Source organism: Eleutherodactylus coqui, chromosome 11 (genome assembly GCF_035609145.1).
Source record: "Eleutherodactylus coqui strain aEleCoq1 chromosome 11, aEleCoq1.hap1, whole genome shotgun sequence".
Classification (NCBI taxonomy): domain Eukaryota; kingdom Metazoa; phylum Chordata; class Amphibia; order Anura; family Eleutherodactylidae; genus Eleutherodactylus; species Eleutherodactylus coqui.
This window is the reverse complement of record NC_089847.1, coordinates 142,495,446-142,520,814: the sequence shown is the minus strand read 5'-3', so window position 1 is coordinate 142,520,814 and position 25,369 is coordinate 142,495,446. Positions and strand designations below refer to the sequence as shown.

Sequence of the window (25,369 nt, the reverse complement as noted above, 5' to 3'; positions counted from 1 at the left end):
ACTACTAGTCATGTCTGCAGAGGACTGACTACTACATACAGGCTGCACACTACTAGTCATGTCTGCAGAGGACTGACTACTACATACAGGCTGCACACTACTAGTCATGTCTGCAGAGGACTGACTACTACATACAGGCTGCACACTACTAGTCATGTCTGCAGGGGACCAACTACTACATACAGGCTGCACACTACTAGTCATGTCTGCAGAGGACTGACTACTACATACAGGCTGCACACTACTAGTCATGTCTGCAGAGGTCTGACTACTACATACAGGCTGCACACTACTAGTCATGTCTGCAGAGGTCTGACTACTACATACAGGCTGCACACTACTAGTCATGTCTGCAGAGGACTGACTACTACATACAGGCTGCACACTACTAGTCATGTCTGCAGGGGTCTGACTACTACATACAGGCTGCACACTACTAGTCATGTCTGCAGAGGACCGACTACTACATACAGGCTGCACACTACTAGTCATGTCTGCAGAGGACCGACTACTACATACAGGCTGCACACTACTAGTCATTTCTGCAGAGGACTGACTACTACATACAGACTGCACACTACTAGTCATGTCTGCAGGGGTCTGACTACTACATACAGGCTGCACACTACTAGTCATGTCTGCAGAGGACCGACTACTACATACAGGCTGCACACTACTAGTCATGTCTGCAGAGGACCGACTACTACATACAGGCTGCACACTACTAGTCATGTCTGCAGAGGACCGACTACTACATACAGGCTGCACACTACTAGTCATGTCTGCAGAGGTCTGACTACTACATACAGGCTGCACACTACTAGTCATGTCTGCAGAGGTCTGACTACTACATACAGGCTGCACACTACTAGTCATGTCTGCAGGGGACCGACTACTACATACAGACTGCACACTACTAGTCATGTCTGCAGAGGACCGACTACTACATACAGGCTGCACACTACTAGTCATGTCTGCTGGGGACCGACTACTACATACAGACTGCACACTACTAGTCATGTCAGCAGGGGACTGACTACTACATACAGGCTGCACACTACTAGTCATGTCTGCAGAGGACCGACTACTACATACAGGCTGCACACTACTAGTCATGTCTGCAGGGGACTGACTACTACATACAGGCTGCACACTACTAGTCATGTCTGCAGAGGTCTGACTACTACATACAGGCTGCACACTACTAGTCATGTCTGCAGAGGTCTGACTACTACATACAGGCTGCACACTACTAGTCATGTCTGCAGAGGTCCGACTACTACATACAGGCTGCACACTACTAGTCATGTCTGCAGGGGACTGACTACTACATACAGGCTGCACACTACTAGTCATGTCTGCAGAGGACCGACTACTACATACAGGCTGCACACTACTAGTCATGTCTGCAGAGGACCGACTACTACATACAGGCTGCACACTACTAGTCATGTCTGCAGAGGACCGACTACTACATACAGGCTGCACACTACTAGTCATGTCTGCAGAGGACTGACTACTACATACAGGCTGCACACTACTAGTCATGTCTGCAGGGGACCGACTACTACATACAGGCTGCACACTACTAGTCATGTCTGCAGGGGTCTGACTACTACATACAGGCTGCACACTACTAGTCATGTCTGCAGGGGTCTGACTACTACATACAGGCTGCACACTACTAGTCATGTCTGCAGAGGTCTGACTACTACATACAGGCTGCACACTACTAGTCATGTCTGCAGGGGTCTGACTACTACATACAGGCTGCACACTACTAGTCATGTCTGCAGGGGTCTGACTACTACATACAGGCTGCACACTACTAGTCATGTCTGCAGAGGACCGACTACTACATACAGGCTGCACACTACTAGTCATGTCTGCAGAGGACTGACTACTACATACAGGCTGCACACTACTAGTCATGTCTGCAGAGGACCGACTACTACATACAGGCTGCACACTACTAGTCATGTCTGCAGAGGACCAACTACTACATACAGGCTGCACACTACTAGTCATGTCTGCAGAGGTCTGACTACTACATACAGGCTGCACACTACTAGTCATGTCTGCAGGGGACCAACTACTACATACAGGCTGCACACTACTAGTCATGTCTGCAGAGGACCGACTACTACATACAGGCTGCACACTACTAGTCATGTCTGCAGGGGACTGACTACTACATACAGGCTGCACACTACTAGTCATGTCTGCAGAGGACTGACTACTACATACAGGCTGCACACTACTAGTCATGTCTGCAGAGGACCGACTACTACATACAGGCTGCACACTACTAGTCATGTCTGCAGAGGACCGACTACTACATACAGGCTGCACACTACTAGTCATGTCTGCAGAGGTCTGACTACTACATACAGGCTGCACACTACTAGTCATGTCTGCAGAGGACTGACTACTACATACAGGCTGCACACTACTAGTCATGTCTGCAGAGGAGCGACTACTACATACAGGCTGCACACTACTAGTCATGTCTGCAGGGGGCCGACTACTACATACAGGCTGCACACTACTAGTCATGTCTGCAGAGGACTGACTACTACATACAGGCTGCACACTACTAGTCATGTCTGCAGAGGACTGACTACTACATACAGGCTGCACACTACTAGTCATGTCTGCAGGGGTCTGACTACTACATACAGGCTGCACACTACTAGTCATGTCTGTAGAGGACCGACTACTACATACAGGCTGCACACTACTAGTCATGTCTGCAGGGGGCCGACTACTACATACAGACTGCACACTACTAGTCATGTCTGCAGAGGACCGACTACTACATACAGGCTGCACACTACTAGTCATGTCTGCAGGGGACCGACTACTACATACAGGCTGCACACTACTAGTCATGTCTGCAGGGGACCGACTACTACATACAGGCTGCACACTACTAGTCATGTCTGCAGGGGTCTGACTACTACATACAGGCTGCACACTACTAGTCATGTCTGCAGGGGACCGACTACTACATACAGGCTGCACACTACTAGTCATGTCTGCAGGGGACTGACTACTACATACAGGCTGCACACTACTAGTCATGTCTGCAGAGGACCGACTACTACATACAGGCTGCACACTACTAGTCATGTCTGCAGAGGACCGACTACTACATACAGGCTGCACACTACTAGTCATGTCTGCAGGGGTCTGACTACTACATACAGGCTGCACACTACTAGTCATGTCTGCAGAGGACTGACTACTACATACAGGCTGCACACTACTAGTCATGTCTGCAGAGGACCGACTACTACATACAGGCTGCACACTACTAGTCATGTCTGCAGAGGACTGACTACTACATACAGGCTGCACACTACTAGTCATGTCTGCAGGGGACTGACTACTACATACAGGCTGCACACTACTAGTCATGTCTGCAGGGGACTGACTACTACATACAGGCTGCACACTACTAGTCATGTCTGCAGAGGACCGACTACTACATACAGGCTGCACACTACTAGTCATGTCTGCAGAGGACCGACTACTACATACAGACTGCACACTACTAGTCATGTCTGCAGGGGTCTGACTACTACATACAGGCTGCACACTACTAGTCATGTCTGCAGAGGACTGACTACTACATACAGGCTGCACACTACTAGTCATGTCTGCAGAGGACCGACTACTACATACAGGCTGCACACTACTAGTCATGTCTGCAGGGGACTGACTACTACATACAGGCTGCACACTACTAGTCATGTCTGCAGAGGACCGACTACTACATACAGGCTGCACACTACTAGTCATGTCTGCAGAGGACCGACTACTACATACAGGCTGCACACTACTAGTCATGTCAGCAGGGGACCGACTACTACATACAGGCTGCACACTACTAGTCATGTCTGCAGGGGACCGACTACTACATACAGGCTGCACACTACTAGTCATGTCTGCAGAGGTCTGACTACTACATATAGGCTGCACACTACTAGTCATGTCTGCAGAGGTCTGACTACTACATACAGGCTGCACACTACTAGTCATGTCTGCAGAGGACCGACTACTACATACAGGCTGCACACTACTAGTCATGTCTGCAGAGGACTGACTACTACATACAGGCTGCACACTACTAGTCATGTCTGCAGAGGTCTGACTACTACATACAGGCTGCACACTACTAGTCATGTCTGCAGAGGACCGACTACTACATACAGGCTGCACACTACTAGTCATGTCTGCAGAGGTCTGACTACTACATACAGGCTGCACACTACTAGTCATGTCTGCAGAGGACCGACTACTACATACAGGCTGCACACTACTAGTCATGTCTGCAGAGGACTGACTACTACATACAGGCTGCACACTACTAGTCATGTCTGCAGAGGACTGACTACTACATACAGGCTGCACACTACTAGTAATGTCTGCAGAGGTCTGACTACTACATACAGGCTGCACACTACTAGTCATGTCTGCAGGGGACCGACTACTACATACAGGCTGCACACTACTAGTCATGTCTGCAGAGGACCGACTACTACATACAGGCTGCACACTACTAGTCATGTCTGCAGGGGTCTGACTACTACATACAGGCTGCACACTACTAGTCATGTCTGCAGAGGACCGACTACTACATACAGGCTGCACACTACTAGTCATGTCTGCAGGGGGCTGACTACTACATACAGACTGCACACTACTAGTCATGTCTGCAGAGGACCGACTACTACATACAGGCTGCACACTACTAGTCATGTCTGCAGAGGACCAACTACTACATACAGGCTGCACACTACTAGTCATGTCTGCAGAGGACTGACTACTACATACAGGCTGCACACTACTAGTCATGTCTGCAGAGGTCTGACTACTACATACAGGCTGCACACTACTAGTCATGTCTGCAGAGGTCTGACTACTACATGCAGGCTGCACACTACTAGTCATGTCTGCAGAGGACCGACTACTACATACAGGCTGCACACTACTAGTCATGTCTGCAGGGGTCCGACTACTACATACAGGCTGCACACTACTAGTCATGTCTGCAGAGGTCTGACTACTACATACAGGCTGCACACTACTAGTCATGTCTGCAGAGGTCTGACTACTACATACAGGCTGCACACTACTAGTCATGTCTGCAGAGGTCTGACTACTACATACAGGCTGCACACTACTAGTCATGTCTGCAGAGGTCTGACTACTACATACAGGCTGCACACTACTAGTCATGTCTGCAGAGGTCTGACTACTACATACAGGCTGCACACTACTAGTCATGTCTGCAGGGGACCAACTACTACATACAGGCTGCACACTACTAGTCATGTCTGCAGAGGACCGACTACTACATACAGGCTGCACACTACTAGTCATGTCTGCAGGGGACTGACTACTACATACAGGCTGCACACTACTAGTCATGTCTGCAGAGGACCGACTACTACATACAGGCTGCACACTACTAGTCATGTCTGCAGGGGACCGACTACTACATACAGGCTGCACACTACCAGTCATGTCTGCAGAGGACCGACTACTACATACAGGCTGCACACTACTAGTCATGTCTGCAGAGGACCGACTACTACATACAGGCTGCACACTACTAGTCATGTCTGCAGAGGACCGACTACTACATACAGGCTGCACACTACTAGTCATGTCTGCAGAGGACCGACTACTACATACAGGCTGCACACTACTAGTCATGTCTGCAGAGGACCGACTACTACATACAGGCTGCACACTACTAGTCATGTCTGCAGAGGACCGACTACTACATACAGGCTGCACACTACTAGTCATGTCTGCAGAGGACCGACTACTACATACAGGCTGCACACTACTAGTCATGTCTGCAGAGGTCTGACTACTACATACAGGCTGCACACTACTAGTCATGTCTGCAGGGGTCTGACTACTACATACAGGCTGCACACTACTAGTCATGTCTGCAGAGGTCTGACTACTACATACAGACTGCACACTACTAGTCATGTCTGCAGAGGTCTGACTACTACATACAGGCTGCACACTACTAGTCATGTCTGCAGGGGTCTGACTACTACATACAGGCTGCACACTACTAGTCATGTCTGCAGAGGACTGACTACTACATACAGGCTGCACACTACTAGTCATGTCTGCAGAGGACTGACTACTACATACAGGCTGCACACTACTAGTCATGTCTGCAGAGGACCGACTACTACATACAGGCTGCACACTACTAGTCATGTCTGCAGAGGTCTGACTACTACATACAGGCTGCACACTACTAGTCATGTCTGCAGAGGTCTGACTACTACATACAGACTGCACACTACTAGTCATGTCTACAGAGGACCGACTACTACATACAGGCTGCACACTACTAGTCATGTCTGCAGAGGACCGACTACTACATACAGGCTGCACACTACTAGTCATGTCTGCAGAGGTCTGACTACTACATACAGGCTGCACACTACTAGTCATGTCTGCAGAGGTCTGACTACTACATACAGGCTGCACACTACTAGTCATGTCTACAGAGGACCGACTACTACATACAGGCTGCACACTACTAGTCATTTCTGCAGAGGTCTGACTACTACATACCGGCTGCTGAGCAGAGTATATCCCAGTCACAGTTATTGGATACCGGATCTCTTCCTCACCTTTTGCCTGAATCTCGTTTAGTTCCCATCATGCACTGCTGAGTCGTCTCATATTGGTCAGCAGACTAGAGGTTTCCTATTTGTGGCAGCCTGCAGTCTGACGCCAGTCATATCAGCACAGGTCACGCCAACAGGACACCTCTGTACGACAATACCGTAGACCTGTACGTCCCCGCTGGCTGGTTGGGCGTCCCTCGTGACTTACCGTGCAGGTCTGGCTGGTGGCCGGTTCCCTCGATGACAAGAAGGAAGACACGGTGATTCCTGCCGAAACGCCTGGAGTGCTGCTCTGGAGAGCGGGGTAAGACATCTCCGTCTCCCCCAAGGTTGTGGATGGCGTCATCCCTAGGCGCGGAGGAGACATTTCTTCTGCTGTGGGGGTCAGTTTGTACCGCGGCCGGTCAGTAACACTTGGAGAGGAGGGCGCCGTTTGGTTGCTTGTAACTTGCACATACACGTCACGTGTCAAGAACACAGGAGTCACAGGAACATAGGTGGTATTACTGGGAGAGGATGTATGCGGAAGGGGCTGCAGAGCCGCCTGCGAAGCTGCTGCCCACGGGGAAGATGGAGGCTCTTTCTGTGACCCTGAGGGGGGTTTTGTTGCTGCACTTGTACTCCTTTCAGGCGTCCCCGCGGTGCGATCACTGCTGGGAGCACGGGAGGAGAAGCGAGCAGATGGCGTTAACGAGCCTGTGATAACTGATGGACGGTCAGATGCCAGCACGGCCGTAGCAGTTGTTACAGCGGAGGCTGGTTTGCCCTCAGTTATGGACCCAAGAGACATCCAAGAAGTGGTGGTCTCAGATTCAAGCACTGATGAAGTAGGTGTGCGGCGGGCTGTGGCTGCTGACAGATCCCTCGCCGGGCTCACCTTTGATGTAGATGGTCTTTCTTTGGTGACTTCGGATGTTGCACTGTGTTGGAAGGTGAAGGTCGGCGTGGAGCTGGTGGCGGGCATCAGCCTGATGTGTGTTGTGCCCACCATGTCCGTAACCTTCTCTGTGCCCACTTGTGTGGTTACTGGTGTTCCAGAATGAGAGACAGCTGGAGATAATGAGGTTGGCACTCTTGGGTATGTTGCTGGACTGGTGGCCAGTGTTGTTCCAGAGGAGTGGCCAGAAGCTGCTATGGGTAGAGTTGTAGCGGTTGAAGCTGAGGTGGTCATCTGTCTTACTGACAGGTCGGGCACCATTGTGCTGGATGGCTTTACTGATGCCATACCTGTGTGCCCTGCTTGAGACGTTAGCTGGGATGTTTCCTTGTGGGGGTAAGTAGGGGGCAGTTTGGTGTCATGTACAGGAACATCAGTAGGTGTCCCTCCGGTGTGCGGGGTGGATTTTATTGCACCTGTTACGTTTCTTAGTTCTAGGATGAGCATGGTGGACTTAGTTGTGGCCTCGGGTTCTTTCCCTTGTCTGGTGGAGGTTCCTGTTACCTCTGCTGATGTGTGCTCCACCCTGGATACTGCTGGAGTCAATGAAGCCTTTTTTGTGGCAATCGTTGTATTGGCTGCTTCTGAGCTTTGTAAGCCAGTTCCTTCCTCTTTGGTGGCCACATGAGTTGCCTGACCCGTTCTGTAATCTGCAGCCTCAGATGAGGCACTCGGGGTCGGAGCTATTCTTGTTGTTTCGGTCAGAGGTTTGTAAATCAGCATAGGAGTCTGAGACGGTAATGATGCTTCCTTGGAGGTGAGTGCTGACTCTGTAGATAGTCTTGGTGGCATGGTGACTGTATCAGGTATTGGCTGAGTAGGATACGCAGTCTGTGCATGGAGGGTGATACTGGTTGTGCCGGTAGCTGCTGGGGTCGTGGAGCTGGATACAGAGTCATTCCTTCTTGTGACTAAAAGAGTTGTGGTGAGGAGCCGCACAGTGAGAACTTGAGGAGCTTCTGTGCTGGCTTTAGTGATCTTCTCAGATAAGACACCTGATGTTCGGGCCGTAGACTCTGTCTGATGTCTTACTTGGGAGACCTTTGTGTCCGTCCCTGGCTCAGTGGACATCAGGAATGTTTGCTTGGTGGACTGTTTCACATCCGTGGAGAAGACGCTGGTCTCCTTAACTTCACTTGTTTTTCTTGTTATTCCAAATTGTAAGACAGACTTGGTGAGAGGTGTGGAGCCCCGGGAATCGTGCGCGGTTGTGGCCTTGGTGGTTGTTGGGGGTGATGTGCTCTGGTCTGGCAGGGGAGCAATGTGTTCTGTAGTTGTAGATACATGTGGCTCGGTGAACGCTGGCGTAGAGCCGCTGCTTGGAGTGTACTTTGCAGGATGTGTGGAAAGTCGGGCTTGTGTTACAGTTTCACTAGTGGCTGGCGAAGAACCTGTTACCATGGTCACATTTTGCAAAGCTGCTAAAGTTCTCTGAGCCTCGGAAGCTGTTGGCGGGGCTGTGGGCATTGGAGAGGATGGCATTGGAGAGGACGGGGCCATGGGCATTGGAGAGGACGGGGCCGTGGGCATTGGAGAGGATGGGATCGTGGGCATTAGAGAAGATGAGGCCGTGGGCATTGGAGAAAACGGGGATATGGGCAGAGGAGAAGACGGGGACGTGGGCAGTGGAGAGGACTGAGCCCTGGGCATTGGAGAGGATGAGGCTGTGGGCATTGAAGATGACGGAGCTCTGGGTATTGGAGAGGACTGAGCACTGGGCATTGGAGAGGACTGAGCCCTGGGCATTGGAGAGGACTGAGCCCTGGGCATTGGAGAGGACTGAGCCCTGGGCATTGGAGAGGATGGGGCTGTGGGCATTGGAGAGGATGGGGCTGTGGGCATTGGAGAGGATGGGGCTGTGGGCATTGGAGAGGATGGGGCTGTGGGCATTGGAGAGGATGGGCCTGTGGGCATTGGAAAGGATGGGCCTGTGGGCATTGGAAAGGAAGGGCCTGTGGGCATTGGAGAGGATGGGCCTGTGGGCATTGGAGAGGATGGGCCTGTGGGCATTGGAGAGGATGGGCCTGTGGGCATTGGAGAGGATGGGGCTGTGGGCATTGGAGAGGATGGGGCTGTGGACATTGGAGAGGACAGGGCCTCCATAGAGGTTGTGCCAGGAGACCTGGAGGTGAAGGTTTTAGTCACTGGTACATGTGTGAGTAGTATGGCCGTAACTGATGTGGTCTGAGCCCTTGCACTTGTAGTCGATTCCACAGTACTGACTCTAGTGAAGCCACTTACGGTCTCCAGCGTGCCGATCTGTGTCAGGGTGCTAGCGACATCAGTCTCAGATTTGGTGCTCTTACTGGATTTGATTGTGGTGTGTAAGGTTGCGGCTGCCTTGGGGCTGTAGATTGCAGCAGTAGTTGGGGAGGAGACAGGTCTAGTTATGACCTCTCTGACTGTGCCATCTCCCGTCTGTGGCAGTGCGGGTGATGCGCTCACATTCATCATGGCAGTCAGTCTGGGGTGTTGAGTTGTGAAATGGAACATTGTCAGATTGACTGCAGGTTCGATACCTATGGATAAAGGGTGAAATGTAGAGGTTCACAGCCACGATAAAGGTGCATCACCTGAGGTTCAGCAGTCCCTGCAAACAGGGCAGCCTGCCAGCCAGTCAGCGGGTACTTACAGTCGGGAAAGTAGACACATTTTTTGGTAACCTCATCCAGGACCATGTCTGATGGGCACAGTGGAAAGCAGCCTTCAACCCTGCAAGAGATGTGTGACACAAGATTGGTGAGCGCCAGGGGCCCACGCTACAACACCCGCAGTGGTCCACATGACAGCAGTCCCTGGGAGCCCACGCTACAACAGCTCTGAGGGTCGACACTACAGCAGCCCCCGGGGGCCCAGACTGCAGCAGCCCCTAAGGGTTCACTCTGCAGCAGCCCCTCGGGGCCCTGAAATGAGTCTCTGCTCCTACTGTTACATTTTACAGAGAATACTACAGTCTGGTGGTGACAGCCAGCGATGGGCAGTCCGCGCAGCCGCGAGGAGAGATCTGCGCCAAAGAGAACGGTGCTGCCACAAATACAGTCAGTGGCAGAATGCACGGAGCCATCAGAGTCCACACCCTGAGCAGAGTCCCTGTACTAGTCCAAATGGGTCTTATAAAAGCGCCTTGCCTTTAAATGGCGGTTCTCAGCTCATGTATAACCGGCAGGGGTTAACAAATACTTAATTTGCCCTATGACAGAGCTATTAATAATCTGTCAGGTGGACTCTTAATTTTGATTGGTTGCCAGCAGATTGAACTCTGATTGACTGCAAGCCAGTGGAGTGACAGTTGGGAGGCAGTTAATGGTGCAGGTCAGGGGGGTGAAGAGAGAGAGAGGTAGGAGAGGAGTCGTGTGGTAGTAATAGTGAGGAGAGCGTCAGTCAGATCAGAACAGTAAAGAGAGTTTGTCAGTCAGTCGGCTGCTAAACAAATTAACTATACGGTTCGTCAGTGCGACCATGTGTGAAGTTGAGAGGAGTTAGTCAGACAAGTGAGAGAGTAAGATAGTGAAAATCTTTGGGTGTCCATCAGAGAGAGAGGGACACTGTTAGTGTGTATAAAGAGGGAGTTAGGATTACCGGGAGAACAAAGATCCGCGATAGGCATTGCAGTCAGGGAGTACCGGAAGCTACCAGTAGAGTGGTTGGATCAATAGGCAAGTTGCAGCCGGTCACAGGATAGTCCCTGCGAGGTGACCAAGAGGCACGAGAGGTAAAACACAGAACTATTCACGTTACCATGAGGAGAAGGCCCCAAACACAGAGCAGAGTTATAACTGTGGATACCAGAGCTACGGAATACCCCAATAACCTGGGCTAAAACGGAGGTGTATACTGTTCACAGTTCACACCACTGAAGAGCCATTAAACCGGCTCAAGGAAAACTACCAGCACCGCCATATGTTACCAGATCGTCTCTGTAAACTACCAGCACCGCCATATGTTACCAGATCATCTCTGTAAACTACCAGCACCGCCATATGTTACCAGATCATCTCTGTAAACTACCAGCACCGCCATATGTTACCAGATCATCGCTGTAAACTACCAGCACCGCCATATGTTACCAGATCATCATCTCTGTAAACTACCAGCACCGCCATATGTTACCAGATCATCATCTCTGTAAACTACCAGCACCGCCATGTGTTACCAGATCATCATCTCTGTAAACTACCAGCACCGCCATATGTTACCAGATCATCTCTGTAAACTACCAGCACCGCCATATGTTACCAGATCATCATCTCTCTAAAATACCAGCATCGCCATATGTTACCAGATCATCATCTCTGTAAACTACCAGCACCGCCATATGTTACCAAATCATCATCTCTGTAAACTACCAGCACCGCCATATGTTACCAGATCATCATCTCTGTAAACTACCAGCACCACCATATGTTACCAGAACATCTCTGTAAACTACCAGCACCGCCATATGTTACCAGATCATCATCTCTGTAAACTACCAGCACCGCCATATGTTACCAGATCATCATCTCTGTAAACTACCAGCACCGCCATATGTTACCAGAACATCTCTGTAAACTACCAGCACCGCCATATGTTACCAGATCATCATCTCTGTAAACTACCAGCACCGCCATATGTTACCAGATCATCTCTGTAAACTACCGGCACCGCCATATGTTACCAGAACATCTCTGTAAACTACCAGCACCGCCATATGTTACCAGATCATCTCTGTAAACTACCAGCACCGCCATATGTTACCAGATCATCATCTCTGTAAACTACCAGCACCGCCATATGTTACCAGATCATCATCTCTGTAAACTACCAGCACCGTCATATGTTACCAGATCATCATCTCTGTAAACTACCAGCACCACCATATGTTACCAGAACATCTCTGTAAACTACCAGCACCGCCATATGTTACCAGATCATCATCTCTGTAAACTACCAGCACCGCCATATGTTACCAGATCATCATCTCTGTAAACTACCAGCACCGCCATATGTTACCAGATCATCATCTCTGTAAACTACCAGCACCGCCATATGTTACCAGATCATCATCTCTGTAAACTACCAGCACCGCCATATGTTACCAGAACATCTCTGTAAACTACCAGCACCGCCATATGTTACCAGAACATCTCTGTAAACTACCAGCACCACCATATGTTACCAGATCATCTCTGTAAACTACCAGCACCGCCATATGTTACCAGATCATCTCTGTAAACTACCAGCACCGCCATATGTTACCAGATCATCATCTCTGTAAACTACCAGCACCGCCATATGTTACCAGATCACCATCTCTGTAAACTACCAGCACCGCCATATGTTACCAGATCATCTCTGTAAACTACCGGCACCGCCATATGTTACCAGATCATCTCTGTAAACTACCAGCACCGCCATATGTTACCAGATCATCTCTGTAAACTACCAGCACCGCCATATGTTACCAGATCATCATCTCTGTAAACTACCAGCACCGCCATATGTTACCAGAACATCATCTCTGTAAACTACCAGCACCACCATATGTTACCAGATCATCATCTCTGTAAACTACCAGCACCGCCATATGTTACCAGATCATCTCTGTAAACTACCAGCACCGCCATATGTTACCAGATCATCATCTCTGTAAACTACCAGCACCGCCATATGTTACCAGATCATCTCTGTAAACTACCAGCACCGCCATATGTTACCAGATCATCATCTCTGTAAACTACCAGCACCGCCATATGTTACCAGATCATCATCTCTGTAAACTACCAGCACCGCCATATGTTACCAGATCATCATCTCTGTAAACTACCAGCACCGCCATATGTTACCAGATCATCATCTCTGTAAACTACCAGCACCGCCATATGTTACCAGATCATCTCTGTAAACTACCAGCACCGCCATATGTTACCAGATCATCTCTGTAAACTACCAGCACCGCCATATGTTACCAGATCATCTCTGTAAACTACCAGCACCGCCATATGTTACCAGATCATCATCTCTGTAAACTACCAGCACCGCCATATGTTACCAGATCATCTCTGTAAACTACCAGCACCGCCATATGTTACCAGAACATCATCTCTGTAAACTACCAGCACCGCCATATGTTAGCAGATCATCATCTCTGTAAACTACCAGCACCGCCATATGTTACCAGATCATCTCTGTAAACTACCAGCACCGCCATATGTTACCAGATCATCTCTGTAAACTACCAGCACCGCCATATGTTACCAGATCATCATCTCTGTAAACTACCAGCACCGCCATATGTTACCAGATCATCATCTCTGTAAACTACCAGCACCGCCATATGTTACCAGATCATCATCTCTGTAAACTACCAGCACCGCCATATGTTACCAGATCATCTCTGTAAACTACCAGCACCGCTATATGTTACCAGAACATCTCTGTAAACTACCAGCACCGCCATATGTTACCAGAACATCTCTGTAAACTACCAGCACCACCATATGTTACCAGAACATCTCTGTAAACTACCAGCACCGCCATATGTTACCAGATCATCATCTCTGTAAACTACCAGCACCGCCATATGTTACCAGAACATCTCTGTAAACTACCAGCACCGCCATATGTTACCAGATCACCATCTCTGTAAACTACCAGCACCACCATATGTTACCAGAACATCTCTGTAAACTACCAGCACCGCCATATGTTACCAGATCATCTCTGTAAACTACCAGCACCGCCATATGTTACCAGATCACCATCTCTGTAAACTACCAGCACCGCCATATGTTACCAGATCATCTCTGTAAACTACCAGCACCGCCATATGTTACCAGATCATCATCTCTGTAAACTACCAGCACTGCCATATGTTACCAGATCATCATCTCTGTAAACTACCAGCACCGCCATATGTTACCAGATCATCATCTCTGTAAACTACCAGCACCGCCATATGTTACCAGATCATCTCTGTAAACTACCAGCACCGCCATATGTTACCAGATCATCATCTCTGTAAACTACCAGCACCGCCATATGTTACCAGATCATCATCTCTGTAAACTACCAGCACTGCCATATGTTACCAGAACATCTCTGTAAACTACCAGCACCACCATATGTTACCAGATCATCATCTCTGTAAACTACCAGCACCGCCATATGTTACCAGATCATCATCTCTGTAAACTACCAGCACCGCCATATGTTACCAGACCATCTCTGTAAACTACCAGCACCGCCATATGTTACCAGATCATCATCTCTGTAAACTACCAGCACCGCCATATGTTACCAGACCATCTCTGTAAACTACCAGCACCGCCATATGTTACCAGATCATCATCTCTGTAAACTACCAGCACCGCCATATGTTACCAGATCATCATCTCTGTAAACTACCAGCACCGCCATATGTTACCAGATCATCATCTCTGTAAACTACCAGCACCGCCATATGTTACCAGATCATCTCTGTAAACTACCAGCACCGCCATATGTTACCAGATCATCATCTCTGTAAACTACCAGCACTGCCATATGTTACCAGATCATCATCTCTGTAAACTACCAGCACCGCCATATGTTACCAGATCATCTCTGTAAACTACCAGCACCGCCATATGTTACCAGATCATCATCTCTGTAAACTACCAGCACCGCCATATGTTACCAGAACATCTCTGTAAACTACCAGCACCGCCATATGTTACCAGAACATCTCTGTAAACTACCAGCACCGCCATATGTTAGCAGATCATCTCTGTAAACTACCAGCAGCGCCATATGTTACCAGATCATCATCTTTGTAAACTACCAGCACCGCCATATGTTACCAGATCATCATCTATGTAAACTACCAGCACCACCATATGTTACCAGATCATCATCTCTGTAAACTACCAGCACCGCCATATGTTACCAGATCATCATCTCTGTAAACTACCAGCACCGCCATATGTTACCAGAACATCTCTGTAAACTACCAGCACCGCCATATGTTACCAGATCATCATCTCTGTAAACTACCAGCACCGCCATATGTTACCAGATCATCATCTCTGTAAACTACCAGCACCGCCATATGTTAGCAGATCATCATCTCTGTAAACTACCAGCACTGCCATATGTTACCAGATCATCATCTCTGTAAACTACCAGCACCGCCATATGTTACCAGAACATCATGTCTGTAAACTACCAGCACCGCCATATGTTACCAGATCATCTCTGTAAACTACCAGCACCGCCATATGTTACCAGAACATCTCTGTAAATTACCAGCACCGCCATATGTTACCAGATCATCATCTCTGTAAACTACCAGCACCGCCATATGTTACCAGAACATCATCTCTGTAAACTACCAGCACCGCCATATGTTACCAGAACATCATCTCTGTAAACTACCAGCACCACCATATGTTACCAGAACATCTCTGTAAACTACCAGCACCGCCATATGTTACCAGATCATCTCTGTAAACTACCAGCACCGCCATATGTTACCAGATCATCATCTCTGTAAACTACCAGCACCGCCATATGTTACCAGATCATCTCTGTAAACTACCAGCACCGCCATATGTTACCAGATCATCATCTCTGTAAACTACCAGCACCGCCATATGTTACCAGATCATCTCTGTAAACTACCAGCACCGCCATATGTTACCAGATCATCATATCTGTAAACTACCAGCACCGCCATATGTTACCAGAACATCTCTGTAAACTACCAGCACCGCCATATGTTACCAGATCATATCTGTAAACTACCAGCACCGCCATATGTTACCAGATCATCATCTCTGTAAACTACCAGCACCGCCATATGTTACCAGATCATCATCTCTGTAAACTACCAGCACCGCCATATGTTACCAGATCATCATCTCTGTAAACTACTAGCACCGCCATATGTTACCAGATCATCTCTGTAAACTACCAGCACCGCCATATGTTACCAGATCACCATCTCTGTAAACTACCAGCACCGCCATATGTTACCAGATCATCATCTCTGTAAACTACCAGCACCGCCATATGTTACCAGATCATCATCTCTGTAAACTACCAGCACCGCCATATGTTACCAGAACATCATCTCTGTAAACTACCAGCACCGCCATATGTTACCAGATCATCTCTGTAAACTACCAGCACCGCCATATGTTACCAGATTATCTCTGTAAACTACCAGCACCACCATATGTTACCAGATCATCATCTCTGTAAACTACCAGCACCGCCATATGTTACCAGATCATCTCTGTAAACTACCAGCACCGCTATGTTACCAGATCATCATCTCTGTAAACTACCAGCACCGCCATATGTTACCAGATCATCTCTGTAAACTACCAGCACCGCCATATGTTACCAGATCATCATCTCTGTAAACTACCAGCACCGCTAAATGTTACCAGATCATCATCTCTGTAAACTACCAGCACCGCCATATGTTACCAGATCATCTCTGTAAACTACCAGCACCGCCATATGTTACCAGATCATCATCTCTGTAAACTACCAGCACCGCCATATGTTACCAGATCATCATCTCTGTAAACTACCAGCACCGCCATATGTTACCAGATCATCATCTCTGTAAACTACCAGCACCGCCATATGTTACCAGATCATCATCTCTGTAAACTACCAGCACCGCCATATGTTACCAGATCATCTCTGTAAACTACCAGCACCGCTATATGTTACCAGATCATCTCTGTAAACTACCAGCATCGCCATATGTTACCAGATCATCTCTGTAAACTACCAGCACCGCCATATGTTACCAGATCATCATCTCTGTAAATAACCAGCACCGCCATATGTTACCAGAACATCATCTCTGTAAACTACCAGCACCGCCATATGTTACCAGATCATCTCTGTAAACTACCAGCACCGCCATATGTTACCAGATCATCATCTCTGTAAACTACCAGCACCGCCATATGTTACCAGATCATCATCTCTGTAAACTACCAGCACCGCCATATGTTACCAGATCATCATCTCTGTAAACTACCAGCACCGCCATATGTTACCAGATCATCATCTCTGTAAACTACCAGCACCGCCATATGTTACCAGATCATCTCTGTAAACTACCAGCACCGCTATATGTTACCAGATCATCTCTGTAAACTACCAGCATCGCCATATGTTACCAGATCATCTCTGTAAACTACCAGCACCGCCATATGTTACCAGATCATCATCTCTGTAAATAACCAGCACCGCCATATGTTACCAGAACATCATCTCTGTAAACTACCAGCACCGCCATATGTTACCAGATCATCATCTCTGTAAACTACCAGCACCGCTATATGTTACCAGATCATCTCTGTAAACTACCAGCACCGCCATATGTTACCAGATCATCTCTGTAAACTACCAGCACCGCCATATGTTACCAGATCATCATCTCTGTAAACTACCAGCACCGCCATATGTTACCAGAACATCATCTCTGTAAACTACCAGCACCGCCATATGTTACCAGATCATCATCTCTGTAAACTACCAGCACCACCGTATGTTACCAGATCATCTCTGTAAACTACCAGCACCACCATATGTTACCAGAACATCTCTGTAAACTACCAGCACCACCATATGTTACCAGATCATCATCTCTGTAAACTACCAGCACCGCCATATGTTACCAGATCATCTCTGTAAACTACCAGCACCGCCATATGTTACCAGATCATCATCTCTGTAAACTACCAGCACCGCCATATGTTACCAGATCATCATCTCTGTAAACTACCAGCACCGCCATATGTTACCAGAACATCTCTGTAAACTACCAGCACCGCCATATGTTACCAGATCATCATCTCTGTAAACTACCAGCACCGCCATATGTTACCAGATCATCATCTCTGTAAACTACCAGCACCGCCATATGTTACCAGATCATCATCTCTGTAAACTACCAGCACCGCCATATGTTACCAGATCATCATCTCTGTAAACTACCAGCACCGCCATATGTTACCAGAACATCATCTCTGTAAACTACCAGCACCGCCATATGTTACCAGATCATCTCTGTAAACTACCAGCACCGCCATATGTTACCAGATCATCTCTGTAAACTACCAGCACCGCCATATGTTACCAGATCATCATCTCTGTAAACTACCAGCACCGCCATATGTTACCAGATCATCATCTCTGTAAACTACCAGCACCGCCATATGTTACCAGATCATCATCTCTGTAAACTACCAGCACCGCCATATGTTACCAGAACATCATCTCTGTAAACTACCAGCACCGCCATATGTTACCAGAACATCATCTCTGTAAACTACCAGCACGGCCATATGTTACCAGATCATATCTGTAAACTATCAGCACCACCATATGTTACCAGATCATCTCTGTAAACTACCAGCACCGCCATATGTTACCAGATCATCATCTCTGTAAACTACCAGCACCGCCATATGTTACCAGATCATCATCTCTGTAAACTACCAGCACCGCCATATGTTACCAGATCATCATCTCTGTAAACTACCAGCACCGCTATATGTTACCAGATCATCTCTGTAAACTACCAGCATCGCCATATGTTACCAGATCATCTCTGTAAACTACCAGCACCGCCATATGTTACCAGATCATCATCTCTGTAAATAACCAGCACCGCCATATGTTACCAGAACATCATCTCTGTAAACTACCAGCACCGCCATATGTTACCAGATCATCATCTCTGTAAACTACCAGCACCGCCATATGTTACCAGATCATCATCTCTGTAAACTACCAGCACTGCCATATGTTACCAGATCATCATCTCTGTAAACTACCAGCACCGCCATATGTTACCAGATCATCATCTCTGTAAACTACCAGCACCGCTATATGTTACCAGATCATCATCTCTGTAAACTACCAGCACCGCCATATGTTACCAGATCATCTCTGTAAACTACCAGCACCGCCATATGTTACCAGATCATCATCTCTGTAAACTACCAGCATCGCCATATGTTACCAGATCATCTCTGTAAACTACCAGCACCGCCATATGTTACCAGATCATCATCTCTGTAAACTACCAGCACCGCCATATGTTACCAGATCATCATCTCTGTAAACTACCAGCACCGCCATATGTTACCAGATCATCATCTCTGTAAACTACCAGCACCGCCATATGTTACCAGATCATCTCTGTAAACTACCAGCACCGCCATATGTTACCAGATCATCATCTCTGTAAACTACCAGCACCGCCATATGTTACCAGATCATCTCTGTAAACTACCAGCACCGCCATATGTTACCAGATCATCTCTGTAAACTACCAGCACCGCCATATGTTACCAGATCATCTCTGTAAACTACCAGCACCGCCATATGTTACCAGATCATCATCTCTGTAAACTACCAGCACCGCCATATGTTACCAGATCATCTCTGTAAACTACCAGCACCGCCATATGTTACCAGATCATCTCTGTAAACTATCAGCACCGCCATATGTTACCAGAACATCATCTCTGTAAACTACCAGCACCGCCATATGTTACCAGATCATCATCTCTGTAAACTACCAGCACCGCCATATGTTACCAGATCATCATCTCTGTAAACTACCAGCACCGCCATATGTTACCAGAACATCATCTCTGTAAACTACCAGCACCGCCATATGTTACCAGATCATCTCTGTAAACTATCAGCACCGCCATATGTTACCAGAACATCATCTCTGTAAACTACCAGCACCGCCATATGTTACCAGAACATCATCTCTGTAAACTACCAGCACCACCATATGTTACCAGAACATCATCTCTGTAAACTACCAGCACCGCCATATGTTACCAGATCATCATCTCTGTAAACTACCGGCACCGCCATATGTTACCAGATCATCTCTGTAAACTACCAGCACCGCCATATGTTACCAGATCATCTCTGTAAACTATCAGCACCGCCATATGTTACCAGAACATCATCTCTGTAAACTACCAGCACCGCCATATGTTACCAGATCATCATCTCTGTAAACTACCAGCACCGCCATATGTTACCAGATCATCTCTGTAAACTACCAGCCCCGCCATATGTTACCAGATCATCTCTGTAAACTACCAGCACCGCCATATGTTACCAGATCATCATCTCTGTAAACTACCAGCACCGCCATATGTTACCAGATCATCTCTGTAAACTACCAGCACCGCCATATGTTACCAGAACATCTCTGTAAACTACCAGCACCGCCATATGTTACCAGATCATCTCTGTAAACTACCAGCACCACCATATGTTACCAGATCATCATCTCTGTAAACTACCAGCCCCGCCATATGTTACCAGATCATCTCTGTAAGCTACCAGCACCGCCATATGTTACCAGATCATCTCTGTAAGCTACCAGCACCGCCATATGTTACCAGATCATCTCTGTAAACTACCAGCACCGCCATATGTTACCAGATCATCTCTGTAAACTGCCAGCACCGCCATATGTTACCAGATCATCTCTGTAAACTGCCAGCACCGCCATATGTTACCAGATCATCATCTCTGTAAACTACCAGCACTGCCATATGTTACCAGATCATCTCTGTAAACTACCAGCCCCGCCATATGTTACCAGATCATCTCTGTAAACTACCAGCACCGCCATATGTTACCAGATCATCATCTCTGTAAACTACCAGCACCGCCATATGTTACCAGATCATCTCTGTAAACTACCAGCACCGCCATATGTTACCAGAACATCTCTGTAAACTACCAGCACCGCCATATGTTACCAGATCATCATCTCTGTAAACTACCAGCACCGCCATATGTTACCAGATCATCTCTGTAAACTACCAGCCCCGCCATATGTTACCAGATCATCTCTGTAAACTACCAGCACCGCCATATGTTACCAGATCATCATCTCTGTAAACTACCAGCACCGCCATATGTTACCAGATCATCTCTGTAAACTACCAGCACCGCCATATGTTACCAGAACATCTCTGTAAACTACCAGCACCGCCATATGTTACCAGATCATCTCTGTAAACTACCAGCACCACCATATGTTACCAGATCATCATCTCTGTAAACTACCAGCCCCGCCATATGTTACCAGATCATCTCTGTAAGCTACCAGCACCGCCATATGTTACCAGATCATCTCTGTAAGCTACCAGCACCGCCATATGTTACCAGATCATCTCTGTAAACTACCAGCACCGCCATATGTTACCAGATCATCTCTGTAAACTGCCAGCACCGCCATATGTTACCAGATCATCTCTGTAAACTGCCAGCACCGCCATATGTTACCAGATCATCATCTCTGTAAACTACCAGCCCCGCCATATGTTACCAGATCATCTCTGTAAGCTACCAGCACCGCCATATGTTACCAGATCATCTCTGTAAGCTACCAGCACCGCCATATGTTACCAGATCATCTCTGTAAACTACCAGCACCGCCATATGTTACCAGATCATCTCTGTAAACTGCCAGCACCGCCATATGTTACCAGATCATCTCTGTAAACTGCCAGCACCGCCATATGTTACCAGATCATCATCTCTGTAAACTACCAGCACCACCATATGTTACCAGATCATCATCTCTGTAAACTACCAGCACCGCCATATGTTACCAGATCATCATCTCTGTAAACTACCAGCACCGCCATATGTTACCAGATCATCTCTGTAAACTACCAGCACCGCCATATGTTACCAGATCATCATCTCTGTAAACTACCAGCACCGCCATATGTTACCAGATCATCTCTGTAAACTACCAGCACCGCCATATGTTACCAGATCATCATCTCTGTAAACTACCAGCACCGCCATATGTTACCAGATCATCATCTCTGTAAACTACCAGCACCGCCATATGTTACCAGATCATCTCTGTAAACTACCAGCACCGCTATATGTTACCAGATCATCATATCTGTAAACTACAAGCACCGCCATATGTTACCAGATCTGTGTAAACTACCAGCACCGCCATATGTTACCAGATCATCATATCTGTAAACTACCAGCAGCGCCATATGTTACCAGATCATCATCTCTGTAAACTACTAGCACCGCCATATGTTACCAGATCATCATCTCTGTAAACTACTAGCACCGCCATATGTTACCAGATCATCTCTGTAAACTACCAGCACCGCCATATGTTACCAGAACATCATCTCTGTAAACTACCAGCACCGCCATATGTTACCAGATCATCTTTGTAAACTACCAGCACCGCCATATGTTAGCAGATCATCTCTGTAAACTACCAGCACCGCCATATGTTACCAGATCATCATCTCTGTAAACTACCAGCACCGCCATATGTTACCAGATCATCATCTCTGTAAACTACCAGCACCGCCATATGTTACCAGATCATCTCTGTAAACTACCAGCACCGCCATATGTTACCAGATCATCTCTGTAAACTACCAGCACCGCCATATGTTACCAGATCATCATCTCTGTAAACTACCAGCACCGCCATATGTTACCAGATCATCATCTCTGTAAACTACCAGCACCGCCATATGTTACCAGATCATCATCTCTGTAAAATACCAGCACCGCCATATGTTACCAGATCATCTCTGTAAACTACCAGCACCGCCATATGTTACCAGATCATCATCTCTGTAAACTACCAGCACCGCCATATGTTACCAGATCATCATCTCTGTAAACTACCAGCACCGCCATATGTTACCAGAACATCATCTCTGTAAACTACCAGCACCGCCATATGTTACCAGATCATCTCTGTAAACTACCAGCACCGCCATATGTTACCAGATCATCTCTGTAAACTACCAGCACCGCCATATGTTACCAGATCATCATCTCTGTAAACTACCAGCACCGCCATATGTTACCAGATCATCTCTGTAAACTACCAGCACCGCCATATGTTACCAGATCATCATCTCTGTAAACTACCAGCACCGCCATATGTTACCAGATCATCATCTCTGTAAACTACCAGCACCGCCATATGTTACCAGATCATCATCTCTGTAAACTACCAGCACCACCATATGTTACCAGATCATCATCTCTGTAAACTACCAGCACCGCCATATGTTACCAGATCATCTCTGTAAACTACCAGCACCACCATATGTTACCAGATCATCATCTCTGTAAACTACCAGCACCGCCATATGTTACCAGATCATCTCTGTAAACTACCAGCACCGCCATATGTTACCAGATCATCATCTCTGTAAACTACCAGCACCGCCATATGTTACCAGATCATCTCTGTAAACTACCAGCACCGCCATATGTTACCAGATCATCTCTGTAAACTACCAGCATCGCCATATGTTACCAGATCATCTCTGTAAACTACCAGCACCGCCATATGTTACCAGATCATCATCTCTGTAAACTACCAGCACCGCCATATGTTACCAGATCATCTCTGTAAACTACCAGCATCGCCATATGTTACCAGATCATCTCTGTAAACTACCAGCACCGCCATATGTTACCAGAACATCATCTCTGTAAACTACCAGCACCGCCATATGTTACCCGGAGCATCGTCTCTGTAAACTACCAGCACCGCCATATGTTACCAGATCATCATCTCTGTAAACTACCAGCACTGCCATATGTTACCAGAACATCATCTCTGTAAACTACCAGCACCGCCATATGTTACCAGATCATCATCTCTGTAAACTACCAGCACCGCCATATGTTACCAGAACATCTCTGTAAACTACCAGCACCGCTATATGTTACCAGAACATCTCTGTAAACTACCAGCACCACCATATGTTACCAGATCATCATCTCTGTAAACTACCAGCACCGCCATATGTTACCAGATCATCATCTCTGTAAACTACCAGCACCGCCATATGTTACCAGATCATCTCTGTAAACTACCAGCACCACCATATGTTACCAGATCATCATCTCTGTAAACTACCAGCACCGCCATATGTTACCAGATCATCTCTGTAAACTACCAGCACCGCCATATGTTACCAGATCATCTCTGTAAACTACCAGCACCGCCATATGTTACCAGATCATCTCTGTAAACTACCAGCATCGCCATATGTTACCAGATCATCTCTGTAAACTACCAGCACCGCCATATGTTACCAGATCATCATCTCTGTAAACTACCAGCACCGCCATATGTTACCAGAACATCTCTGTAAACTACCAGCACCGCCATATGTTACCAGATCATCATCTCTGTAAACTACCAGCACCGCCATATGTTACCAGAACATCTCTGTAAACTACCAGCACCGCCATATGTTACCAGATCATCATCTCTGTAAACTACCAGCACCGCCATATGTTACCAGATCATCTCTGTAAACTACCAGCACCGCCATATGTTACCAGATCATCTCTGTAAACTACCAGCACCGCCATATGTTACCAGATCATCTCTGTAAACTACCAGCATCGCCATATGTTACCAGATCATCTCTGTAAACTACCAGCACCGCCATATGTTACCAGAACATCATCTCTGTAAACTACCAGCACCGCCATATGTTACCCGGAGCATCGTCTCTGTAAACTACCAGCACCGCCATATGTTACCAGATCATCATCTCTGTAAACTACCAGCACCGCCATATGTTACCAGATCATCATCTCTGTAAACTACCAGCACCGCCATATGTTACCAGATCATCTCTGTAAACTACCAGCACCGCCATATGTTACCAGATCACCATCTCTGTAAGCTACCAGCACCGCC

At 47.4% G+C, this 25,369-nt stretch overlaps 1 protein-coding gene across 1 annotated transcript in view; it reads right to left on the bottom strand.

The window, feature by feature from the left end:
* Positions 1 to 25,369, bottom strand: part of OTOG (otogelin) — a 276,916-nt gene that overhangs the window by 89,636 nt on the left and 161,911 nt on the right. Inside the window, exons 32-35 of the mRNA XM_066582440.1 lie at positions 10,241 to 10,320; positions 9,850 to 10,127; positions 9,007 to 9,730; positions 6,880 to 8,855 (exon numbers count right to left, since the gene is read on the bottom strand). Coding sequence (XP_066438537.1) covers positions 6,880 to 8,855; positions 9,007 to 9,730; positions 9,850 to 10,127; positions 10,241 to 10,320 — 3,058 coding nt within the window. The remainder of the gene's footprint in view (positions 1 to 6,879; positions 8,856 to 9,006; positions 9,731 to 9,849; positions 10,128 to 10,240; positions 10,321 to 25,369) is intronic.